Source organism: Misgurnus anguillicaudatus, chromosome 4 (assembly GCF_027580225.2).
Source record: "Misgurnus anguillicaudatus chromosome 4, ASM2758022v2, whole genome shotgun sequence".
NCBI classification, from domain to species: Eukaryota; Metazoa; Chordata; class Actinopteri; order Cypriniformes; family Cobitidae; genus Misgurnus; species Misgurnus anguillicaudatus.
Genome location: NC_073340.2, coordinates 22,217,751 through 22,242,500, shown reverse-complemented (window position 1 = coordinate 22,242,500; position 24,750 = coordinate 22,217,751). Strand labels below are relative to the sequence as shown.

Genomic DNA, 24,750 nt, shown 5'->3' with positions numbered 1-24,750 from the left:
ACTTAACATACGTACTCTGGCGACACCAAAGATTAATTTGACATCTTAAAAAAGTCTTAAAAAAATGTCCCATTAAAGCAATGATATTATTACTTGGGGTTTTGATCTTAATTTAGATATTGTGAATTAATAGTGAAATATTTATTGCTTAAGCGTTGCAGTTGTCCTTTATCACAGGGACAATTTTTATTCCTCTGATGTCTTATAAAAATTAAATATCTTCATATTAAGTCTATTAATAGCACATATAAATAATGTTTCTTATTGCAAGTAATTGAACGTAAATTTGTAGTAGTCTGTGAGTTATGAAAGAAAAATTTTCCTCACAATTGCTCACAGCCTCACCTACTGTTGCATAGCGAGTCATCAAAATGATATCCCATTGTTGTCTCCTCTGTTTAAATTACTCATCCTTTATATTTGTACAGTAAATTATACAACCAATTTTCATGTGTTGCAGTGAAAGAGGAGTGCATGTCAGATGAAGATGAGAGGAGCAGAGATGCTTTGGTTGAGGAGATGCTCCAGCAAGGGGACACTGCCGTCATTTTCCCAGAGGCACCAGACGACGAACCACGACAGGGAACGCCAGAGACAAGCGGACATGATGAAAATGGCACACACACATACACTGTAAACACTATTACGGTATATTTACTGTAAGAATCCCCACTTAGTACAACATTAGGAAAAACTACAGGAACATTTGGATTTACAATAGAAGTCAATGATTCATAATCTTAGCTGTTCTGAAATCTCTTTTGTTGAAGGTATGCGTCACATTAAGCAATGGTTCACGTGAATGCCAAGTGCTTTACAGGGCATACTTACTTTTCCCAAAGCTACACTGTGAATGTTTGCACCATGTTTGGAATAAAGACATACAAACCGTAGCATTGTTTGTGTGTTATGAATTAAGTCAGATGTAATCTGTTGTTTTGGATAGAGTTCATACATTCTTTTGTATAGACCTTTCTTTGTAATCTCAATGGACAACTTGACCAGACTTTATTTTAGCACTACTGACCCTGAAACTACTATTTCTATTACACCTGTAACACCTGAGCAAATCTGCCATACCTAAAGTACTTTCTCACGTCCTGTTGCTGTGTGTTTGAGAGAGAGAGAGCGTTTCACCTGACCGGAGGGAGAAGGTTAATAGATTACCTGTTAACAGGTAATGTGTTACCTGTGTGAGACTTGGAACGAAACCCATTTAAGGTGTCTCTCGTTCCCTGTTTAGGCAAGAAAGATCTCAATAATTGCAATGTAGCACATCTTTTAATAAATTATCAATATTATTATTATACATTTATTATTCTGTTAACATTTAGTTTCAAATTTCCTTTGGCCCTAACCATATGCATTTTCTTTTCTTAAATTATGGCATAAATTGGTTATTCATGTTATTATTTTTCTATATAAATAAATATATATTTACAGTACTAGTGTGCAAAAGTCTTAAACCACCATGCCAGAATTAGATTTGTTGTTTTTGCAATGTTATAGTGATCATATATAATTGTTTCCCCGTCTCTTTAATAGAATACATCCAGAAAATACAGGAATTGTGTATATAGTATTAAAAACTGTATAAAAATGTAAACATAGTGTCAAGTTTTTAGGGTAAACTCCCTCTTCCACTTGAGCAATAGCAGGAAACTGCAGGATCTCTTAAACCTAAATAAAATGAAATCCTAATTTCTAATTTTAAAGAAATTTGTATTTTTATTTAATTCTGCTCAAAAACGCTCAAGATGTGTTTAGTGCCAAGAGAGGTCACACTAAACACTGACGATGCCTAAAGATTTAGACCTGAAAATATATACATTTTTTGTACATATTTCATGTATTTTCTCTTTGTATCTTCATAAAATAGATTGAAAACTAAATATGGATGAACATTAAAACGTCTAAAATAACAAGTCTGGTGGTGGTGGATTAAGACTTTTGCACACTACTGTGTATACTGTGTATATAAATAAACTTTTGTTTGTGTCATTTTATTGTCTTTTTACTTTAATTTTTATTTTATTCTCCATTGTTAGTGAATGGATTTATTATATATAAATCATTTATTGGATATTGACTTATATATAAGAATAGAAGGAAAAGAAAAAAAGGCATTGAAAGAAGTTAAAAATGAACGCAAACACAATGCTCAGTCTTTCTTCCTGTACTCATCTGTAATAGTCTTCCTTCTCTATTGCTGTCTCTTTTCAAGGCACGCCAGACTCGTTCTCTCAGCTCCTCACCTGTCCGTATTGCTCTCGTGGTTACAAGCGTTACACCTCGCTGAAGGAACACATTAAATACAGACACGAGAAAAGCGAGGACAACTTCAGCTGCTCTCTGTGCAGCTACACCTTTGCCTACCGCGCACAGCTGGACAGACACATGACCGCACACAAAAATGGCAGAGAACAGGTAATCTGAAAAAGTTTTTTATGTGAATTGGTATATTGTATTCTATGGAAGTAAAACTGTGCCTTTGGATTTTGAATTCTAATTATTTTGCACAGAAGTTTTTGAGACATCAAATTTTTTTACACTGAATCTTTTGAGATATTGAATTTTTACACTGAATTTTTTTAAAACATTGAAAAAATGTCATAGACAAAAAAACAGGGCTAGAAATTTGATGGCTTTTAAAATTCAAAGTCTGATTTAGATGCGAAATAAAATTAAGTGTTAAAAATTCGATGTAAAAAATTCAGTGCTAAGAATTAGAATTCAAAATCCAAAGTCACAGTTTTACTTCCATAGTATTCGTTTGTTTATTTATTTATTTACAGTTTAGTTTATTGTCCTATCCTTTGTTTGCTTTGGATAAAGCATCTACTAAATGTGGTTTATCAGAAATCAGTGGAGGAAAAACATATTATAGGCAAAACTGAAAATAGTTGGATTTCACACATGGCTAATATTCAAATGCTTATGCAAACCCTGTAGACCGGTATTTGGTGTTAGTACGAGCTATACAATTTTTAAAGGCCTGGTTTCACAGACAAGGCTTAGTTAAAGCCATCTTTAATAAACATGCCTTACAAAAAAGGCGTCACTGGTGTGTATCTTAAGACAAATCAATGCCACTGGCATATTTTAATATCTGTATTTTAATATCTACTGTATGCAAGTTATTATCAATTGAGACAGCTCAAACTTGCGTTTTAGTCTAGGACTAGCCTTAAGCATTGTCTGTGAAACCGGAGGAAAATGTTTGTTGACATTAAACTATTAATACTCTAAGTCTTTTTATGTAAGGAAGTTAATAATTAACCATTTTTGATGAGATTTTACAAAACAAATGAACATCAGTGCAGCAGTTCACTCGAGTATAACACACCATTTCTCTCTGACATTTTTTAGCGACATGTTACTCAGTCAGGTGGAGGAGGAAATCGAAAGTTTAAATGCACTGAATGTGGCAAAGCCTTTAAATACAAACACCACCTGAAAGAACACCTGCGCATCCACAGTGGTAAGAACTGAGTTTGTATATTCCCATGTGTGTGTTTGCAAGCATGCATTTGTGCACTTTACAAACTTGTAGGCCAGTTACATCTTTAACTACTTCAGATATTTAGTCAGATCAAAGGTTTGCTAAGAGTTTGACTTTTAAACATTGCATGATGTTTTTGTTGGCTTTATTGTTTGAAAAATATTTTTTGATGATTAGCAACATGAAGGTGACTATAAGCTTTGAAGTGTCTACTTTAAAGTGCTTGAAGACATTTCCCAACCTTCTTTTGATCAACACACATCTGCAACAAACAACTGTCATAAACAGTTAAGGTATTTATTTGTGAAGTGCCTATTCTTTGTGCCTGATGTTTTTTTTTGTGATTATGTAGGAGAAAAGCCTTATGAATGCTCCAACTGCAAGAAACGATTCTCTCATTCTGGCTCCTACAGTTCTCACATCAGCAGTAAGAAGTGCATTGGCCTAATCTCAGTGAATGGGCGGCCACGGCCCCCTCCCGCCACTGGGGTAGCAAAGACCCCACAGTGCTCTTCCCCGTCCCTGCCGACCTCTTCCCCTACAGCACGTGCCCAAATCAGAGACAAACTAGACAACAGCAAACCCCTTCAGGAGCAGCTCCCTTTGACACAGATTAAGTCTGAGCCCATTGACTTTGAGTACAAGCCTGTGGTGGTGGCTCCATCTGCAAGAGGGGTAAATGGCATATTCCAGGGTGGGGCCGCGGGTGCCGTGCAGGCTGTTGTGCTCCCAACAGTAGGCCTGGTTTCCCCTATCAGCATCAACCTGGGGGACTTGCAGAACATGCTGAAGGTGGCGGTGGACGGGAACGTCATCAGGCAAGTGCTGGAAAGCACCCAGGCCAAGGGGCAGCAAACAGGGACGGGGATTCAGGCCACCCAGCAAGTTATCCAAGCCATTAGTCTTCCCATCCTGGACCAGGATGGCAATGCCAAGATCATCATCAACTACAGCCTAGACCCTTCACAGGCCCAAGCAGTCCTGCAGAGTCCCAAGAAAGAAACTTCTGAGGTCTGTAAGGCACAGAAGCTGCCAGAGGACCTGACAGTTAAGACAAATAGGGACAAAACCATCACTGTGGATGAGAAGAGCATGTTACTTGATGACACAACGCATAAACACTGTGGTAAAGATGGACATAGGGTTAATGGGAAAAGTCTTGATGGGAAGATGGACATAGAAGATGGACTATGTCCTGGGCAGCCTCCACTGAAGAACCTTCTTTCCTTGCTTAAGGCTTATTTTGCCTTAAATAATGAGCCCACGAAGGAGGAGCTGGCAAAGATATCCGAATCAGTCAGTCTTCCAGCAGAGGTGGTGAAGAAATGGTTTGAGAAGATGCAGTTGGGACAGATCTCTGTAGACCCCTCTTCACCCCTGGCTGAAGATGAGCAGACCAGTCCTGCGGAACTGGATGGGACTAACGGGGTATCACCCAGGCCAGAGCCAGATGAGCAAATGAATACAGAGGAACCAGAGGAGAGGGAGTGTTGTAGCCCAACACAAGGCAAAGATGCTGGAATGAATGGAACTGAGAGCGTCCCTGCATCCCCTTCACCACTAAACCTGTCCGCTGATGGACCTGTCCCAGCCAGGACTAATGAGGAAGGCGAGGGACCCCTCGATCTGTCGCTACCAAAATCCGCTGCTTCGCCTACCGGGGCTAGCGGGCACGCAAACACTGTTTACTCGGCTCAAGAGGAGCCACTGAATTTGACTTGCACAAAGAAGGAACTGCTCAATGCTGCCATATATGCCAGCCAACCAAGTGCCAATCCCATAAACATCATGACCACTCAACTGCCCACACTAGTGGCTATCACTGACCAGGGACAAGGACAATGTCTACGTGCAATTACCACCACTAAACAGACCATCCTGATCCCTCAGCTAGCCTACAGTTACACCACTACATCGTCTAGCCCTGCAGGGACCGATACGCCGCAGAAGAATATACTGCAGGTCAATGGCATCAAGGTGAGGTTGCATGTTATCTCGAAAGTGGTTGTGGCTGTTTCTCAATGTCAAGGATACTTCCTTGGCAGGACTGGTCTTTCCAAGTCACTTCCTTCAGAGGCTAGGCGAGGCTCATCTTTAGAATTTGGAGAATACGTAAATGGAACAGGCTAGAAAGTGCACGTCATTACGTCAGTAAAAAGGTGTGCTTTCGGCGTTACGCGCATAGGATTGTGGGTGTTTTGAGAGCGCGAAGGATACACATATGGATCCTTTAGGATATTTTTCGAACGAAGGACTCAGTCCTTGGTTGGAATTCCGAGGATCCTCGACATTGGAACAGTCCTTTGACGGATGTTGATGACGTAGCATCCTCGAAATTCTGGCTGCCGAGGATCTTTCCTTGACATGGAGAAACACCCAGTGACTAGAAGGGAAAGAGAAAGCACTGAAATCTCGCCAGATATTTTTTATCCTTATCCTTCCCCCAAACCTAACCGTATACCCAAGATTTTATGGGATTTAGGCTGTAGTTGTATCCCATCTAGCCAGAATCACTGTTTTCATCCTAATCCTACACCCAAACATAACCCTTAACCCAAAATCTCACAAGATTTCAGCATTTGCTGTATCCCTTCTAGCCAGAATCCTCAAACGTCTTGTTTTTTGCCTTTACCAGGGCAATTCAGATCTATTCTTAAAAGACCACAAGCTTTCAAAACTTTTAACCCGGCTCTAACGCACATGTTGACTTTAGCGTGAAGTGAAAAGAACTTCAAATGCAGCCACAAATCTAACACTGTAAACTGAAAGGATATTTTAGTTTAAAGGAAAACACCACAGTTTCTCAACACTCCACTATGCACCTCAACCCAGATGAACTAATACATACCCATCTTTTTTCAATGTGTGCACTTAATCTTTGTACAGCGCGTCGTGAATACGTCAGCATTTAGCCTAGCCCCATTCATTTCTTAGGATCTAAACAGGGATTAATTTAGAAACCACCAAACACTTCCATGTTTTCCCTATTTAAAGAATGTTACACGAGTAAGTATGGTGGCACAAATAAAACGTGGCGATTTTTTAAGCGGATAAAAATTACCTCAACTTCAGGAGAGTGCTGTGGGGGGAGTAGTGAAGAGCGATGATGTTACTGCACGCGGAAGTTGTACTAAGTGCTTTTCGGCCATACAATATAGTTCTCATTTTAATCTGCTTAAAAATTGGCACATTTTATTTGGTGCCACCATATTTATTCGTGTAACTACTCATGTACGTATACCTAGACTACCTTACTCTGTAGTCTACTCCACTCTTTGAAGTTTTGATACTTACCTAACTTACAGAACCTTGGTTATTTAAAATGTTGATCTTTTTTCTCTTTGTTTGTGGCTACATGTAAATTAAGGAGGAGAAACAGGAGATGGGGTCAGAGGTCACTTCAACGTTGGAAGAACAGACGGACTCCGACTCAGGGCCTACGAGGAAGAAGATGAAAAGGACAGAAAGTGGCCTGTACGCCTGTGACCTGTGCGACAAAATCTTCCAGAAGAGCAGCTCACTGCTCCGCCATAAATACGAACATACAGGTAAGTCCCTGACACACGCATACTATAACCATTAAGAAAATAGCCACTAGTTAAGGCCGTCTTTAATGTTCCCCCATCAGTAATCTGCTGGGCATTCGCAGAAATATGACTTAAAATGATATTGAAGGGGAAATCATGACAGAGTACATTGTATTGCAGCAATTTTACCTATTACACAAGGAGCAGAACAGAATTTTAAGAAAGTTCCAACCGCTGTTAAATTACACGTGCGGGAGGGTGCGGTAACTTATTTTCCCTTATCCGCTGGCCAAATACATTACCTTCTCACACCAAACCCAGGCTGTTGCATCAGTCCTCTGTTAGTAATTTACACTCCACCTCCTTTTTCTTCTACTCGAACGACATGAGAAACTCGGAAAGCCAAGAGACGGTCACCTCTCACTGTTAAGATACCTGGCCAAAAGCAAGCAGCTCTCATCCAAATGACATCACTACGCCCTGAACTACAAATTCGACCGTCTTTTCCTCTAAATCCAGTTTATAAACTCCCAGCACTTGGTGGACCTGGCTTGTCTTGTGCACCACAGCTTGTTTTGATTCATTGTTTGGTTTGATTGTCCATGGATACATAACAACATGTAACGCAATGCTTAATGCTTGAAAGATTCAGGGGTGAATACTGGGTGTGGGGGGATTTTCTAGCGCCGCATTATTACAAGAACTGGAAACTTCATGCGTTGAGATGTGTGATTTTGTAAGCACGTGTAGGGACTTTAGAGAACATGCAAAGGCTGTGAGATGTTAAAGTACAGTCATTGTTTATTGCGTCAACCGATTCAATGTTTACATTTATACAATAACTATTCATTTATATAACAAAGCAATTTAGACAGAGTCGCAGTTGTAGAGTGCTTATTGAAAATATACATTATCTTTCCACAATTGGACACAACATTTTTTTAGATCTTTAGATAGTGTTGATACTATCCTTTACAATCTGGTTACATTCAAAGTTTTACTCTCTTTATTGTTGTGTATTGTGGTTATAAAATGACCAGGGTTCCCACGGGTCCTTGAAACCTTGAAAGTTTATGAATCTGGGGGGGAAATTCAAGTCCCAGTGAAGTTTTTGAAAATATACATACATATATACAGGTCATTGAAAGTGCTTGTTCTCTGAGAAGGGAACGAGACGCTGCGTCTCCCTTGCCATACTTCCTGGGTCCCTGCAACTCCGTCTTTGGCAATATTTCAGATAGCAATATACTTCCTGGCTCCCGCTTCACCTTGTCTTTGTCGTTAAGCCTCACCATTGGTTAAATTTGATATACACATTTAGAAGCACTTACCCCTGGAGGCGTCCCCAAAGTGTCACCGCAGTGATGCAGCACGAGTTCCCTCGAAAGGGAACTGTAACAATATATCTTAAAAGGAAACACGATGTAACCTTGCTCTCACTTGAAATGTGTCCCCACATTTAGTCCTTGAATTTGAGGGTATTGGACCTGGAAAGTCCTTGAATTTGAAGTTAACTAAGCCCTGAATGACAAAAGCCCTGAATGACAAAAGTGCTCCAAGATAGTTACTAATAGACCCAATCTCCTTTATTTCTTCCAGGTAAGAGGCCTCATGAATGTGGGATCTGCAGTAAAGCCTTCAAACACAAGCACCACCTGATCGAGCACCTGCGCCTGCACTCCGGTGAAAAACCCTACCAGTGTGACAAATGCGGCAAACGCTTCTCTCACTCCGGCTCCTACTCGCAACACATGAATCACCGTTACTCCTACTGTAAGAAAGAGGCTCAGGGTCAAGAGTTGAGCCAGGGGGTCGAGGAAGAGGACAACGGCGGCGAAGAGCAGCCTCGGATGGGCAGCGCGGCGACCTCGCCCCCCTCCCACCTGGACTCGGATGAGCGAGGGAGTAGCACCAGAGAAGATGAGAGCGAAGAAGAGGATGAGATGGGTTCAGGGAGTCTAGTGGATGAAGATGAGATTCAGGTTGTGAAGATTGGAGACGAAGGAGACGAGGAGGACATGGGAGCAGATGAAGAGAGGATGGATGAGACGGAACAAGGTGAGGGTCAAGATGAAGGTGACAGTGAAGGAGATAAAGACGGACAGATGCTGAAAGTCGTGGTGATGCAGGACGAATGTGAGGAGGAAAACGGAGATGAAGAACGGACTGCAGAAAAGGAGGAGGAGGAGGCGATAATGGACACACATATGAAGGAAACGTCAGAACGAGGCGAGGAGTTGAAGGAGAACCTGGCGGATAAGAAAGACAGTGAAAATGAAGGAAAGACACCCACTATAAACGGAGACGTGAAATGAAGAGAAACCACAAATGTGTTTTTAAGACCTTTTATTCCTTACAACATTGTTTTACAACGTTACTAATTTGAAGGAACAAAAAGACAATTTTTCTCTTTCTTCCTGAGAACTGACTGTGTGTTTATGATGGAAGAATAGTTGAGAGGAAAGAAAGAAAGAAAGAGAAAAGAAGAGAGCTTGATAGCTCTTACGCTGCATTTAAGCCCACTACTGTGTATAAAATCCCCAGGTGTGCCTGATAAATACAAAATAGTTACTTTTTCCACATAAAGGTGATTTTCAGTGTTTGAGTATGGTTTGTATAAATGCAAAGTTTAACGAAAAAAAGAAAAAAAAAGAAAATGACGCATATATGGACAGAAAGCTAGACATGTTTTGGCTAATAATGTTTTATTACTAAAACGCCTTGGGTCAATTTCTTTTATCAGTATTACTAATTTTGTGTCACTCTCGGATTACCCTTGAAAGATGTGTACAGTTGGGAGAGAGAGATTTCTATACGTTTTTATTGCCAATGAACAAAACTCAGTATTTTCTTGCATTTGAAAGAAATGAATCCTGTGCACTACCATATTCCCAGTTTACCTATGGAACACCTATGTGGGCCTTGTGTTGTTTAATGTCTACCTTCCAGTATTAGCACCCCAGATAAAGTACCCATTGCCACGCCGGCGATCGCTGGCACAACATGTGTCTCGTTTCAAGGTGGATCGTGAGCCTTAAATGTAAACGGATTAACGTGGTCGTGGTGGGGGTGGCAGGGCTGGCCATTGAGAAGTCCAAATGAATTTTTTGCAAACCGAGATATGAGAGATAAACCTTAGTAATCACCCACCCATCCACCTTTATGCAAAAACACGCATGTTGGAAGTGCCATTGAACAGTGCTGTGCCGTTGCTGTGACGGCAGCAATTTTGGTAGCAAAATTTTGGAACCCTGCATTTAAACCACTAGTCCTGATTAAAGGACAAGACTGCCTCTTTTTTTTGATCAATTCAGTAAAAGGACTATACTGCATCAAAAATTCAGGAAAGACGATCAATGAACAAAGAGGAGAAAAATGAAGTTCTTTTCCCCTGTTTGGTGCACTTGTTTATCTTGTTATCTTTAGCTGCACGACACTTTTTCTTCAGGTAACAAACGTAGGCAGATATGATCAATGAAGAATTCACTTTAGTGTTTTTTGTTTCTTTTCGTTCGGCCTTTTTACCTGTCAGTATTAATTTTTGTCTCATTTGTATTGAAGTTGTTTTGTTGTTGTTGTTGTTGTTTTCAGTGAATGTCACGTAAGGTTTTTCCAGTAAAGGCAGTATTACCCTCCCATCCCTCACCAGTATAACTTTACATTTTTAGTTTTAGAGACCTTTTATATTTATGTGTCTTATTTTTGTATTTTCTTTATGGTTATTTATTACACAGTGTAGTGTACAATACTGTAGTTTGTATTAATACAATAATATATTTTAGTATGAAGAATAATTTCGAAGATAAATGAATTCAAAGCTGGGGAAGAAACTCTAGCATTTCAAAGTGTTTTAAAACAGAAAAAAGTATTATTTTCAAATTTTCAATGCATTGTTTGAAAAAAAATAAACACCCCTAATGTTACCTTTTTCATATCATTCACTTTATAATGTTACTGTCTTTTACCCCACTATACTTTGAAGCTACTGAACTTCTGAAATCTAAACGTATGCTATACACGCATGAGTCTTTGCTGTTGTATCGAAAAATTGTCTTTAACCATGAAACTGTGCTGCCCTTCTAACAAAGCCAAAACATCATAAATGTCTGTCTGTCTGTCTTGTTTTTTTTTGTGCCAATTTATAACTCTGTCTAAATGAAGGCAACAAAGTCTTTTATATGTCCCTGTTTTAACCCTTTTTAGTGATAGCATTTGTTTGACTGTTTTATTTTGTTTTTTTAATGAATCCCCATCTCACAATAAAAAAAAATCAAGAATTCAACATGCAGCTCTCAGGTCTACAGTCTTTCCTAATAATAATAATCAGATTGTTTTGATTATGTAAAATGAAATGTGTATAAAGAGAGAAAATATGTTTTTCTGATTTGGTCACATAATGCAAAAGCTTGTAGGTTGCATTATGATTATATCTTTGGATCTGCTTGATTTGCATGAATTTTTAATGCAACAAATTCTCTGAAAAAAATCTGCATGCTCATCTACTGGCCAAGGTGCATAAACAGAGTTTTTAAGTCATTTTGCAAAAGTATCTTTTACTACATTAGTTCTGACTCCAACAATCTGTGTGTTTGTCCTCAATTATTTGTAATACAGGTTGGAAGTGTGTGCATACAGTGAAATAAAAGCCTTGTATCCAGCAGAAGCTGAAAGCTGATGAACAGCACAGGTACAAGCCAAGAGTGAAAGCAGAAACGGAGAACACAACATCCCCTGGGAAATTTAGTGGATAGCACAATCAAATACAAATAGCCCACATCTGTGCTCAAAACATTACCCTGTACTTGAATATCATGTCCATTTACCTAAAAGCTGACTTTTATGATGCGTGGGCATAGGCTACAGTAAGAATCTGGATTTAATGCTGTGTTCAATGCCAAGAGATTTTGGGCTTTATCAATATTTTAACTGGATTGTTTCAACACAGCTGATTTTGATAAAGAGTTTTATAAGTGGAATGAGCGGTTTATATGTCTCTGTGACATTAGCTAAACACACAAGGTAGTTGTATAAAAAACTAAATTCAATAAATGGGTGATTTATTCTTTGTAATTGAATGTTTTTTTTCTTCAACTACTTAGAACATTAAGGTGCAGTCTGTGTAAATTATGTCAATATTTAGTCAATGTCAAGGTTATATTATTACTAGGGCTGTCAAGGGATTGGTCATGATTGGTTGCATATAAAATGAAAGTTTGTTTTTGCATAGGCATAATATATGTGTGTGCACTGTGTGTAATTATTTTGTATATATAAATACACACAAATCCATGTGTGTATTTAAGAAACATTTACAGTTATATAAATGTTATATATAGATTTATTTTATATATAAATGTAAAAATATATACATAAATAACATGTTTTTTAAATGTGTGTGTTTATATACATAATAATTACACACAATACACACGCAAATGCAAACACAAACTTTTATTTTGTATGCAATTAATCGCGATTAGCCGTTTGACAGCCCTAATTTTTACAGAATGTAAGACGATTTTATGTTGAAAACAGTCAATAAAAATTACTTTTTACACAGAATTACATTTAGCTTTAATAGCTGATGTTGCTAACATTTATTAGTGTTTGTTTGGGCTAAATCAGAGTCATATAAAGAGAGAGTTACGAAACGCTTTGATCTCGCCGCCGCGCTGTCACGTGATTCATGTAACGTTCTACAGTTCCTAACTAAGCAGGGCTGTCAATCTGTTTGCATTGGTTTTCAGCTATTTTAGGTAAATATTAGCTTGTAATGTGAATTGATCACTATACTTACTATGTTTATAACGTTTTTTTTTTTACTAGGGAGTGATGGAAATACAGTAAATCAGTTAATAAAGATAAACAGTTAATGATGACCCAACTGTGGTTATCTATACCAACTACAGCAACAGAGTTTATCTTTTATTTTTATAGCAAAAATATGGCTATATAAATGGCTATCAATCTGCTAAAAACATAATTCCTACACTTTTACTATATTAAAATCACAAAAAAGATCGCCAACACGGTTATTTGTAACAGTGAAGCATAACAGAAACATACTAAATTCACATTTAATTGTATTTATAGTACACATTAAATGTTAATATAATTATACATGATTTTCGATGATACATCACTCGTATTACTTACCAAACACAATTAAACACATAGCAGCATTGTGAAGCAGTGTGACTTTCTTATAAGGCATTTAGCTTGTCGCTGTTGCCCCCTAGTGTTACTCGTAATATATAAAAAAAGATAAGTATAAAGTAGATGGCCACCAGTAATAAAATATTAAACCATTAAATCTATATTATTATACACAACTCATTAAAATATAAAAAATTCTAGTTATTATTAACGATAATCATTACCTACAGCAGAGTTCATAAAATATCACTGTTGACTATATTCATAAAATGTCTGAAAATGTAAAGAGAAACGGTAATTTCATCGATTTACCAGCAGGTGTCATTGAAATGAATGGGCTTCAGTGCTGCGTTTGGAACTATGAGTCACTACATGACACGCTGTTACTTCCGCATTCCATTCTTACAACGGACGTCTATGTGAGTGTCGTAACTCTATTATTATATGACTCTGGGCTAAATTACTCTGTAACTATTATTGTTGTTTATATTCAAATCGTGCAATTACTTTTCTTATTTACTTCTACGTATGGTTGGACAACCTGGCCTGGATAGATAGCCAACTCAGATTGTCTCAGCTTGTAAATTATATTTTGGATAATGAAGTGACAAACAACTTGAAAATTATTTAAAAAAAAAAACCGTATTTTCAAGGGCCTCAATGAATTCTTTTAATCTCAGTCACACTCCTCAGATCCTGAGACCAAACCTGACCACAAAGTGCCCTCCAATTTACTCTCTAATGTGGTTCTAATCATTTACACCTGTGTACCGCTGCACCTGATTCTCATTTTAGGCATCTTATTGTGATTAAAGTAAAGGTTCACTAAACTTTTTGCTTGTGGAAATGTCATTTCTGTTTATTTAACTAATACAAAGGAGAGCAAAACATAATCCAGCCATATCTGACAAAACCTAACCCATTCAATTTAATACTGAACCAGTTGAGCTGAAGAACTACATACAACTTATAAATCGAAACAACAGCACATTATTATAGATGCATCATCGTTTACAGTAAAATGATATTAATATCTTACAGATACTTGTATCGTTCTTTGGAGACAGTAATTAACATAAGCAACATAATAAAAGCTGACTAAATGTATGAGAAATCGTACAGATTTATGCTGAGTCTAATAAAGTCTCTGAGGGGCGGTTTCCCGGACCAGGATTAGCTTAATCCAGGACTAGGCCTTAGTTTAATTAGGAAATATAACTAGTTTTAACAAACAAGCCTTACTAAAAACATTACCTGTGTGCATTATGAGGCTAAACAAAGGGCACTGATGTATTTTAAGATATGTCAGTGCAAGTTGTTTTCAGTTTGGAGAGCTCTTAAAAGTGTTTAAGTCTAGGACTAGTCTAATCCCTGTCCGGGAAACTGCCCCTGAGTGTCTATAATAGTAATGTATTTAAGCAAAAGTAACGTTAGGCTATTGTAAGAAAACATGCAAAAGATAAAGAAATTTGTACGTTTAACTTGAGGTGGCTAATTTGTAATAATTCGTTCAACCACCACGATTTACCTTCGCGTCTGTGACGTTGTGTTTAGGGGCGGGGTTTTGGGGTGAGGTTTCATTACCGTTTCACTTCGTACGAATTCATATTAGCCGACTACTAGCCGAGCTTTTTTCCACAAATATCTTTATTGAATTTTAAACGTTTTCCAAACATTAAAAAATATATAAATAAATAAAACCAAATTATACATACACATACAAATACGCATACAAAAAAGAAACAAACAAAATACAAAACCTCCCCCTAGCCTAGCTTTTAATTTGATATTTTAATAGATTCAAACCCACAATTAACTTCTTGTCTCTTTGTATTGTGAGTATCACTGATACAACGTTTTTTCTTTCCTTGAATTTATATGTATTTAAGTTCTGCAATAAAAAAATCAGCCAACTCGTACAGTAAGTAACAACCTAACAAAACTTGTTTAGATTAACGCTTTTCTAACAGAATTAGCCAAACGTAAATTCAAAATCTACTTTATTTTAACTACATTCTCCTAAAACAGCTCTTAAAGGGAACATTTTAAAATACTTTTATAAGATGTCAACTTTGGTTTCCCCAGAGTAGCCTACGTATGTACAAATTTAGCTCTATAGCATGTTAAAATTGCCACTTTGTAAGTTTGAGCAAAAATTTACCTTTTTTGGGTGTGTCCCTTTAAATGCAAATGAGCAGATCTATACATCAAATGCCAGTGCCGTGGTTGGACAGTGCAGATTAAGGGGCGGTATTATGTCAGCCCCTTCTGACATTACAAGGGGAGCCAAATTTCAATGACCTATTTTTTCACATGCTTGCAGAGAATGGTTTACCTGGTTGTTCCTTTTTACATTTTCTCAGTTGATATAAGCACTGGGGACCAAATTATAGCACTTAAACATGAGAAAAGTCAGATTTTCATGATATTTCCCCTTTAATAAATACATTATAATTTTGTGTACAAGTAAATTCACCTCTCCATTTATTTATTAGCCAGACAAAATGCTTATTAAATAGTAAATGTGTACATTACATTTTCTCTCTCTCTCTCTCTCTCTCTCTCTCTCTCTCTCTCTCTCTATTTATATGATGAGAGAGATGATGAGACCATCTGTATCCTTTACAAGTGCTGACCCCTAGTGATGATGATGTCAGAGATGTGTTGACTCTCTATAGAAAAAAAGATTATCTAGTAAGGGCTTTAAAATAACAAATGTGGGCAAAAAAAAAACTAATTTAAGAGGTGATCTGTGAGTCTTGCCCTTTCTCTCACTCTCTTTCTCTCTCTCTCTCTCTCTCTCTCTCTCTCTCTCACACACACACACACACATTTACTCCAAGCCAGATGGCTCAGGGTACAAAAATCAATTAGATCTCCACTTCAGTAGCAGAGGGAATTCATCCTGGGCGACCCCAGCAGCCCCTCCCCAGGTCTGAGTAACAGAGTACTGGATCTCCCATTCAGTCTCATCACCTCAAGTCTAACCCACTTCACTCTGCTGCATACACACTAACTTCATTACATGAGAGCTGTGTGTGTAGGGGGGTAGAAATAGGGCACAGTGGGGCAGATCTTGAACTGCACGAATCACCAGAGCTCCTCTTTACCTAACTGAATTGCACGAGCATGCTTGAGAGAGGGAGAGGAAATAAGAGAACATCAAGACGGATTTATTTCTCATCGGCAACGCTTGCCAGCTCTGCTCTGGATGAGAGGAAGAGAGAGAAAAGCGTGTAGGTGGATTCTGAGAGAAAATGATGTGCAATAAAGGGAAATAAGGTGACAGCAAGTATTAGGAAAGTGTCAAAGCAGAAAGGGCTAAAAAACATGATCTTCATTACACCCTAGTGTTCACATTACTACATTACAACACCATGAATTCATGGATGCAAGAATATATCAACCAAAACTGAATGCTGGATGTAGCCTGTAGGATAGCTATGAGACTATGAGAGTTTTTGTTTGTTTAGGGCTTTGGAGGATAAAAACTCACATTTAATCTTTGACATGGCCTTCAAGTTATATTTTCACATATGTTTTTTTTTTACATCATGTAGGGTGATTTTATGTAGAAAACTGGGCCACAATTTATAATGAAATACAAATTACATGCAAATACAGTTTAAGTAAAGTACAGAAATAGGTAAAAAACTCAAGGGGCTTGTTTAAAGACTTATCGATATAGAATTCTTACAAAATTATACAAAAATTATATATTCATACAAGCATTTATATAACTACAAACTAAAAAAAAAGAAACATATTACAACCACAAATCCAATAATAAACAGATCTGTATGTCTGATTTTTTATTCTAAAGTCTTAAGACTTTCCCAGACAGGGTTTAAATTAATCCAGGACTAGGCCTTAGTTATATGAGGACCTTTAAGTAATTTTTAGAAACATACCTTACAAAAACAATGCTGGTGTGCATCTTAAGACAAAACAATGGCACTGATATTATGTTAAAGGTGCCGTGTGTAATTTTTAGAAGGATCTCTTGCAAAACAATATACAAAACAATATACAAAACTATAGTATCAGAGGTGTATAAAGACCTTTCATAATCAACCATTATGTGTTTATTACCTAAGAACGAGACCTTTTTATCTACATACACAGAGGGTCCCCTTACATGGAAGTCACCATTTTGTGCCGCCGTTTTTCTACAGAAGCCCTTTACAGACAATTTTTTTCCTAAGTTGTCTCCGACTATGACATGTTTGTCCGGTGGCGGCTACCGTAGCTTCTCTATGTGTTTCAAACAGGCTTGTGCACAATTCAGAATTGAATTGAGAACGACTCCTTAATTCCAATTCAATTCTAGAATTACAATTCGAATGTGAATTAAAGGAAGCAGAATTGCAATTCAATAGAAATTCAAAGAAATTCATATACATATTATACAGTAAGTAAAGTGTTAAAAATGAAGCTTTCAGTATATGTCAGATATGACTGCATTACATAATCTATAAATTATATTAGTTTGAACTACTTGACCAGATTACATTAACAGAAAATGTTTTCCCCCAGCAATTAATGTTCAAAACTCTAGTCACATAACAAATAATTAAGTTTGATTTTTTTGTAATTGTAATTTTGTGGAACACAATGGAACATGACTTGATTTCCCAGAATGTTTTACTTTAACCAAGTATTTAAAATGGTTTCCAAACAATTTTCCAAAGTAACTCTCCTAACACTGAATGTATGTGAGATTCTTTCTGTTTTGTTTGTGGAATTTCTTTGAATTGCCATGAATTTAATTCCACTTCCTGTCATTCCAATTCAAATTCAACTTCCTGTAGGGCGGAGTCAATTCAAATTCCTATTCATGAATTGAATGGAGGCCAATTCTGAAATTCTGATTCGTGCACAAGCCTGGTTTCAAAAGCGAGGGGTGAGCCGTGGAGTAAGCCGTTGTTTGCAATTTGCAACCTCACCACAAGATGCCGCTAAAATTTACACACTGCACGCACCTTTAAGGTGCTTCAGCGCAAGGTGTTTTTAAATTAAGGCATGCATTTTAGTCTGGGACTAGGATAACCCCTTTTCCAGTCTAAAAAATTTAATTTATATATTTTTTTCCTAATCTTTTCTATGAGGTTTGCAGATACAGAAATAGATGCCATCGAACAGATACCTTAGCCTAACTGTCTCTTAGCAGGGCCTACACTCAAAAAAATAAAGGTGCTACATGATGCTATTAATAGAGGAACCAATTCTAGCTGAATGGTTAAATAAAGAATCTATCCATCCTAAAAATATTTTTGTTTCAAAAAAGTTTACATTATAAAAAGGTATCAAAGAAACGTAAGAATTCGACTAAAGCTGCATTTAGCAGCGAGTAGCAGAGCGACGCAATCTCATTGATTTCAATGGAAGCTTGGCGACTTCCGGGGGCACGAGCAACAGTGACCGTTGGCGACTGGATGGGGTGTGTCCAGTCGCACAACAAAGTTGATAAACGTTTAACTTTATGCAAATAATTAGCAACTTTCGGGAACGACTACCAATGAGAACGAAGCAGTGGAGTTCACGTCATCCGTCTCTCGTCAGTTACTGGAGTGGACGGTACTTCTTTATTTATGACAACCAGATATAGAAACGCCTCTTTTGAAAGAGACGAGCGACACACAGCGACAAAGTCGCTTATAATGTGAATGTACCTTAAATGGTTGCATCACTGTGAAGAACCTTTTAAGCACCTTATAAACACTTTATGGAAAAATTTTAAAGGTCACATTCTTTCTGATCCTATTTTTTAAACCCTAGTTATTTTGTAATTTGCTACAATAGTATAAATAATACCTGTAAAGTGATAAAGCTCAAGTTCACTGCCAGGTGATATATTTTCTTTAACAGAATTCACCTTTCAAAGCCTACAACGAACGGCCAGTTTGGACTACAGCCCTCTACTTCCTGCTTTAATGACGTCACTAGAACAGTTTTTTGACTAAACTCCGCCCACAGGAATACGTCAGTCGCAGGCTAAGCTAGCGGCAAGCTAAGCTGCTATCGAATTACAACACACTAAACAAACTACACAATCAGAACTCGTTACGTATGTCTGAAGGAGGGACTTCATAGAACAAGGAAGAAATCAGCCCGTTTTGAGGACAGTGAAAACAGCGCTATACAGATAAGAAAATTGTGTGAAAAATAGCGCATTTTTTACATGTGAAACATGAACATTTTATATTGCGCACTGAAAACACAATCAAAGCTTCAAAAACACAGAAAGAACGGGACCTTTAACCCAGCATTGGGTCAAAAAGGGACAAACTCAACCTGCTAAGTTGTAATCTAACCAATGCTGTTTATTTAATTCAGTTGTCATTTTCTGGGTTAATTAAACCCACAGGCAAAGTATGTCCCTTTTTGACCAAACGCTGGGTTAAAAATAAATCCCAAAAATGAAAGATAATTTTTTTTTAAACAAATGTATTAATCTATGCTGGACGAACGGTTGAATTGTCCGTAAAAAACATGGACCACCTCAGTTAATCGTATTTGTAGTAAGTGCTGCGAGAGATGTACTGGGGAATGATGGGTCCCTTGAATAAAAAAAAGAAATGTTTCTGTTCTCCATAAAAATCCTGAAGGTAATGTAAATCTTTATGGAGAATTCCCGACAGAAATGCACAGACAACAATCTAATTGATGTTCAACATTATACCATGCAGCATCTCCCAGAAAGCTGTTATCTTCACAACCAAACTGCACTGTAAAGAAGCTGCTGTACCCGAGATCATAAATCATAGTGTGTGTATGTGTGTGTGTGAGGTAAACTCAAAGGAGCAGGAGTCAAAACATCAGTACTCACACCCCTCATTTATCACACACACACGTGCACACACACATCAACCCTATGATTTCACAGGCTTTAATTAAAAAGCACACAGCACTATTTATAAGTGTGATCGTCACTTAGTAGCACTAATAAGACTGTTGGTTGTAGAAACACATATTATTAAGCCTCAGGGGTAGTGGGGGCTCTGCTAGTAGGCACACATGCTAATAAGCTCCTGACGGGGTCTAACATCACTCTGAGGGCCCGAACCGGATTAATCACACTGTAAAAGACCAACCGCACGAAGGACACCGAGCCAAAAGTCAAGAGCTGGAGACAAACTAATTAATGGGTGGAAAGGGACCAAATCACTGGAGACCTGTGAGAAGAGGCACTGCTTTGAAATTACTGTCGGTTTTGCTCACAAGATCCCTTGGTGGATTTTACCAGGCAGGATATTGAGCTGACATGTGTTCAATTTTAAGGCTGTAGTCTCTCTTATTTCAATTTTAACCCTTTCAATTTATTTCTCAATTATCCCAAAACCGAATTTGTATTGTTTTCTAGATAATATTAATATCTTTAATACTGACTGAGTAAGGATGTGACAAGGGTCACATATACGCACGCACACACTCTTTGTTATAGCTACTCTATAAGTCAGGTTCTTCAGGTGTACCCTGCTGCTGAATTTAGGAGCTTTTAGCGTTGGGTCAGATGATGAAGTACAGATAAACCAATCAGGCTTCACCCAGGATGAGTAAATGGACATGCAGAAGGGTCCATTATCTGTCAGGCTTGTATGATACGGCAGCTCCATATTTACGGCCAAACCTAATGGGGTTGATTGTATTAGTGCATGAGGAGGGGGAATAGCCCGATGCACACATAGTATTTCCAGGTTTGGGCAATTACCTTATGTAAATCTCAATGCAAACGACTATTTAAAATGCATTGAATTTCTCAACGCAAAACCATCAAGACCAACCATGCAAACTTCATTAATACCAAAGCATGGACTGATAACATTTGAAGTACTCAGAGGATTACTTTAGCCAAAGACTATGTGCATTTTAGGCTTATTTAAAACGATACTTGAAGAATTTTGCAAAGTCTACATACTGCATATATGGAGTGGTAGCACTTTATTTTACAGTACGTGTACTTACCTTGTACATATATGGTTAATAAGTTGTACTTACTGACAAATGTGTGGTACTTACTTTTAAGTATCTACTACATGGTAATTAACTGGTATCATTACTGTACTTACCAGTGGTACATACTTATTATGTAACTCTAGATAAGTACTGGGTAATAACAGATACATACATAGTGTACTTACAAATAAATGTACAATTTAAGTATTTAGTATTTACAGACAAGTTAGGGTAAATGACAGGTATTTATAGTGTACACATATGATAACTAATATCAAACACTTCTGTACTTACAAATTGTATATATATACAATAAGTGTGTACTAGTGAATGTACCCAGTAGTTAATGCGTATGATAGTCAATAGTTGAGTTTGCCTCACAGTAACATGTATATGATGCTATATCTTAGGTGGAGGGCCTATGTAATAACTGTGTAAAAAGCAACACTTTATTTTACAGTCCTGTTTCCATGCAGTTACCATGGACGTACTAGTGAATATACCCAGTAGTTAATGCATACGGTTATTTAAGGCTTGGTTTAAGGGACAAAGATACAGAGTCTGAGTACCAAAATGGCACATCAGTAATGTTTGTTCTTATACGTATGGTATAAGTATCACTTACACTTGCCTGCAGGTACCACACACTTATCGTGTATATAAAATTTGTAAGTACACTAGTGTTTCTCGTTAGTTACAGTACACCATATGTGCCTTTCATTAACTTACACTGGCCTGGAATCACGCACTTATCATGTATATACAATTTGTAAGCACAGTAGTGTTTGATATTAGTTATCATATATGTACACTATAAATACCTGTCATTTACACTAACTTGCCTGTAAATAAATGCTTATATTGTACATTTATTTGTAAGCACAGCAATGTTTCTCGTTAGTTACAGTATACTTACACTATAAGTATATATATGTTATTACCCAGTACTTACCTGGAGTTACATAGTAACTACCAAGTATGTACTACTGGTAAGTACAATAATGATACCAGTTAATTACCATGTAGATACCTAAAAGTAAGTACCAAACATTTGTCGGCAAGTACAACTTATTTACCATATATGTACAAGGTAAATACACATACTGTAAAATAAAGTGCTACCAAATTTTCTAGCAGATGTTACAACAAACCATCTGTTTGTTACAATTAACCCCACCTATGGGGTAAGTTGTAACGCTTGCACCTGTCACTTTCGGTGTTATTGTGCGATAATGGAAGGTCCCACAAACAAACTTTAAGTGTTCATTTGTAGCAGAGATGTGTGTGTGATGTTTGCGTAAAATTAATTATTTCACTTAAATATTTTTTGAATGATAGAGCCAAAGCTAAAAAGTGTTAGGTTGTGCCCCGCTCTCCCCTACATAATGTAAAGAACATTCTGTTATAACACAACCTTGATATCTTTGATATTATTGACTGAGTAATGCCTTGTTAAAGGTTCAAAATAATGTGAAATCAAACTTTGATGTTCCCAGTCACATCATTAGATTACGAGAATTTAGACTGGATTTCACAGACAGGGTCACAAATGTCTTAAAGGATTACTCCACTATCCAGATCATTTACTCACCCCTGTGTCACCCAAAACATTGATGTCTTTCTTTGTTCAGTCGAGAATGAATAAATTTGCTGTTTCAACGCAGCTTCAAATGGCTTTAAACAATCCTAAACGAGGCATAAGGGCCTTATCTATCAAAACGATTTTAATTTTCGACAAAAATAATAAAAATATGCATGATGTCTGCGAAACTACCACACTAGTGTTTACAAGTGTGGAGAAATAGGACCATTCCGACAATGTTGTATGTGGAATGATGTTCATTAATGACACTGCTGGTGCAAGACCAGAAGTTGTGATTTAAAAGTGCATATTTTTTATTTTTCTTGCCGAAAATGACAATCGTTTCGCTAGATAAGACCCTTATGCCTCGTTTGGGATCGTTCAGAGTCCTTTGAAGCTGCATTGAAAATGCAATTTTAAACTGTTGAGGTCCAATAAAGTCTATTAAATTGAGAAACATCCTGGAATGTTTTCCTCACAAAATTTTTTTATTTCTTCTCGACTGAACAAAGAAAGACATCAACATTTTGCATGACATGGGGGTAAGTAAATTATCAGGATTTTTTAAAGAAATTGGAATAACGTTATTTCTTTAAAGAATAAGCACAGTTTAATGTGAAGACGAGTGAGACAAATATTTACACAATGCCTAAAAACAGGGGGACTAATTTCAATACCATCGTTGAAACTGTTTTGCATGCTTAGTGTCTTTGTGCAAAATATGTATTGATAGTCAATTACCTCTTACAAATCATAATGTTATGAACCCTGGTAATGCTGCATTCCACTTACAGCTTTAAATTAGCTTAAGTAACATCAACAAATGCTGCTAGGACATTCTTATAAATGTCATTCAGGCTGCATATAAAAAACTGAGATTTATAGCCCACAAATTCTGTTTACATTTATATGTAGCCATATAAAAGTAGTTACAGTGTCAAATAAAATTTAATCCACCCACACCAAACATGCAAATGAACCTTGTTGTTCCCATGCAGGCCAATGTTGCTGTTAAAAGATGAATGAGATTTGAATTTAGAAAATCGGACTTGATCTTGAACTTGGGTTGGGCTATAGTGCGTTTTCAATGTGACAGAGCGGTTCCATTACACAGCCGCAAATGAGCGAAATGTTTCCACGTGCGTTTTAATAAACTCGATTACTCAGGTCGGGTGGAGCTGCAAAATGATTATGGATCTTACAAAGTTTACAAAAGCACTCCATTATATAAATGTGAGACACACAACACATGCTTAGCCAAAGTCTCAGTCACCCTTATTGATCAGGTAAAAGAAGCAATAGAGTGTAAAAGATGCAACAGTGTAAATGACGAACATAGAAAAAGAAAGTGTCATGAATGTTTTATGGGTTATAATGGCTTGCTCAGATTCCCTCCCCACACTTTGGCCTCCACGCACCGGGGGTTTTCCTGGCACCTATATCCCAAACACACACAACGGCATATGGTGTGCAATTCACACACCTCTGGGGTCCTGACTGCTGTAGACTGTGGTCAGAGTCGTGAATTATGGATATGAGCTAATTGTTTTCTCATTTGGAAATTCCTGTTTAAACGGCTCATGATTTCTAGCAGGTGTTTGATTTGAGCTCCACCCGGTCCGTGGTTCTTTCATTTCGTTTTTACTGATTCAAGGGTGCGCTTTCAAGAAAAACAGAGCAGGTTATTTATAGGCTTAAATTCTTAAACTAAAGGTATGGTATACTATACAACTCATTAGCCTGGGCTTCCCCATGCTGCCTTGCGTGCAGATTTATTCATGCTGCAAGTCTAGCATGGAAAGTATGGACCTTTTTTGCCCCTGAAATACGGAACCAATCACAGAACGGGGAGGGGGCAGCAAGATGATGATGACGTCTATGCGACACACCGAAGCGGTTTTGTTTATCCAACACGGCAGCAGACGCAAAGTTACTTTTCGATGCAGCCTTAGATAGTCTTCTAAGTAGTTTTGAACGCGAGTTTATTGTTAAAAAAAGAGCAAATTTTGACGTTAAACAATTTCATA

General features: G+C 37.4%; 1 protein-coding gene across 3 annotated transcripts in view; it reads left to right on the top strand.

Moving 5' to 3' along the window:
• Positions 1-11,317, top strand: part of zeb1b (zinc finger E-box binding homeobox 1b) — an 82,254-nt gene extending 70,937 nt beyond the window's left edge. For all 3 annotated transcript variants that reach the window (XM_055175346.2, XM_055175347.2, XM_055175348.2), the window contains exons 3-8: positions 461-616; positions 2,225-2,427; positions 3,370-3,481; positions 3,855-5,479; positions 6,870-7,050; positions 8,629-11,317. In XM_055175346.2, the coding sequence (XP_055031321.2) occupies positions 461-616; positions 2,225-2,427; positions 3,370-3,481; positions 3,855-5,479; positions 6,870-7,050; positions 8,629-9,344 (2,993 nt within the window). In that variant the 3' untranslated portion in view covers positions 9,345-11,317. The remainder of the gene's footprint in view (positions 1-460; positions 617-2,224; positions 2,428-3,369; positions 3,482-3,854; positions 5,480-6,869; positions 7,051-8,628) is intronic.
• The last annotated feature ends 13,433 nt before the right edge of the window (positions 11,318-24,750 follow it).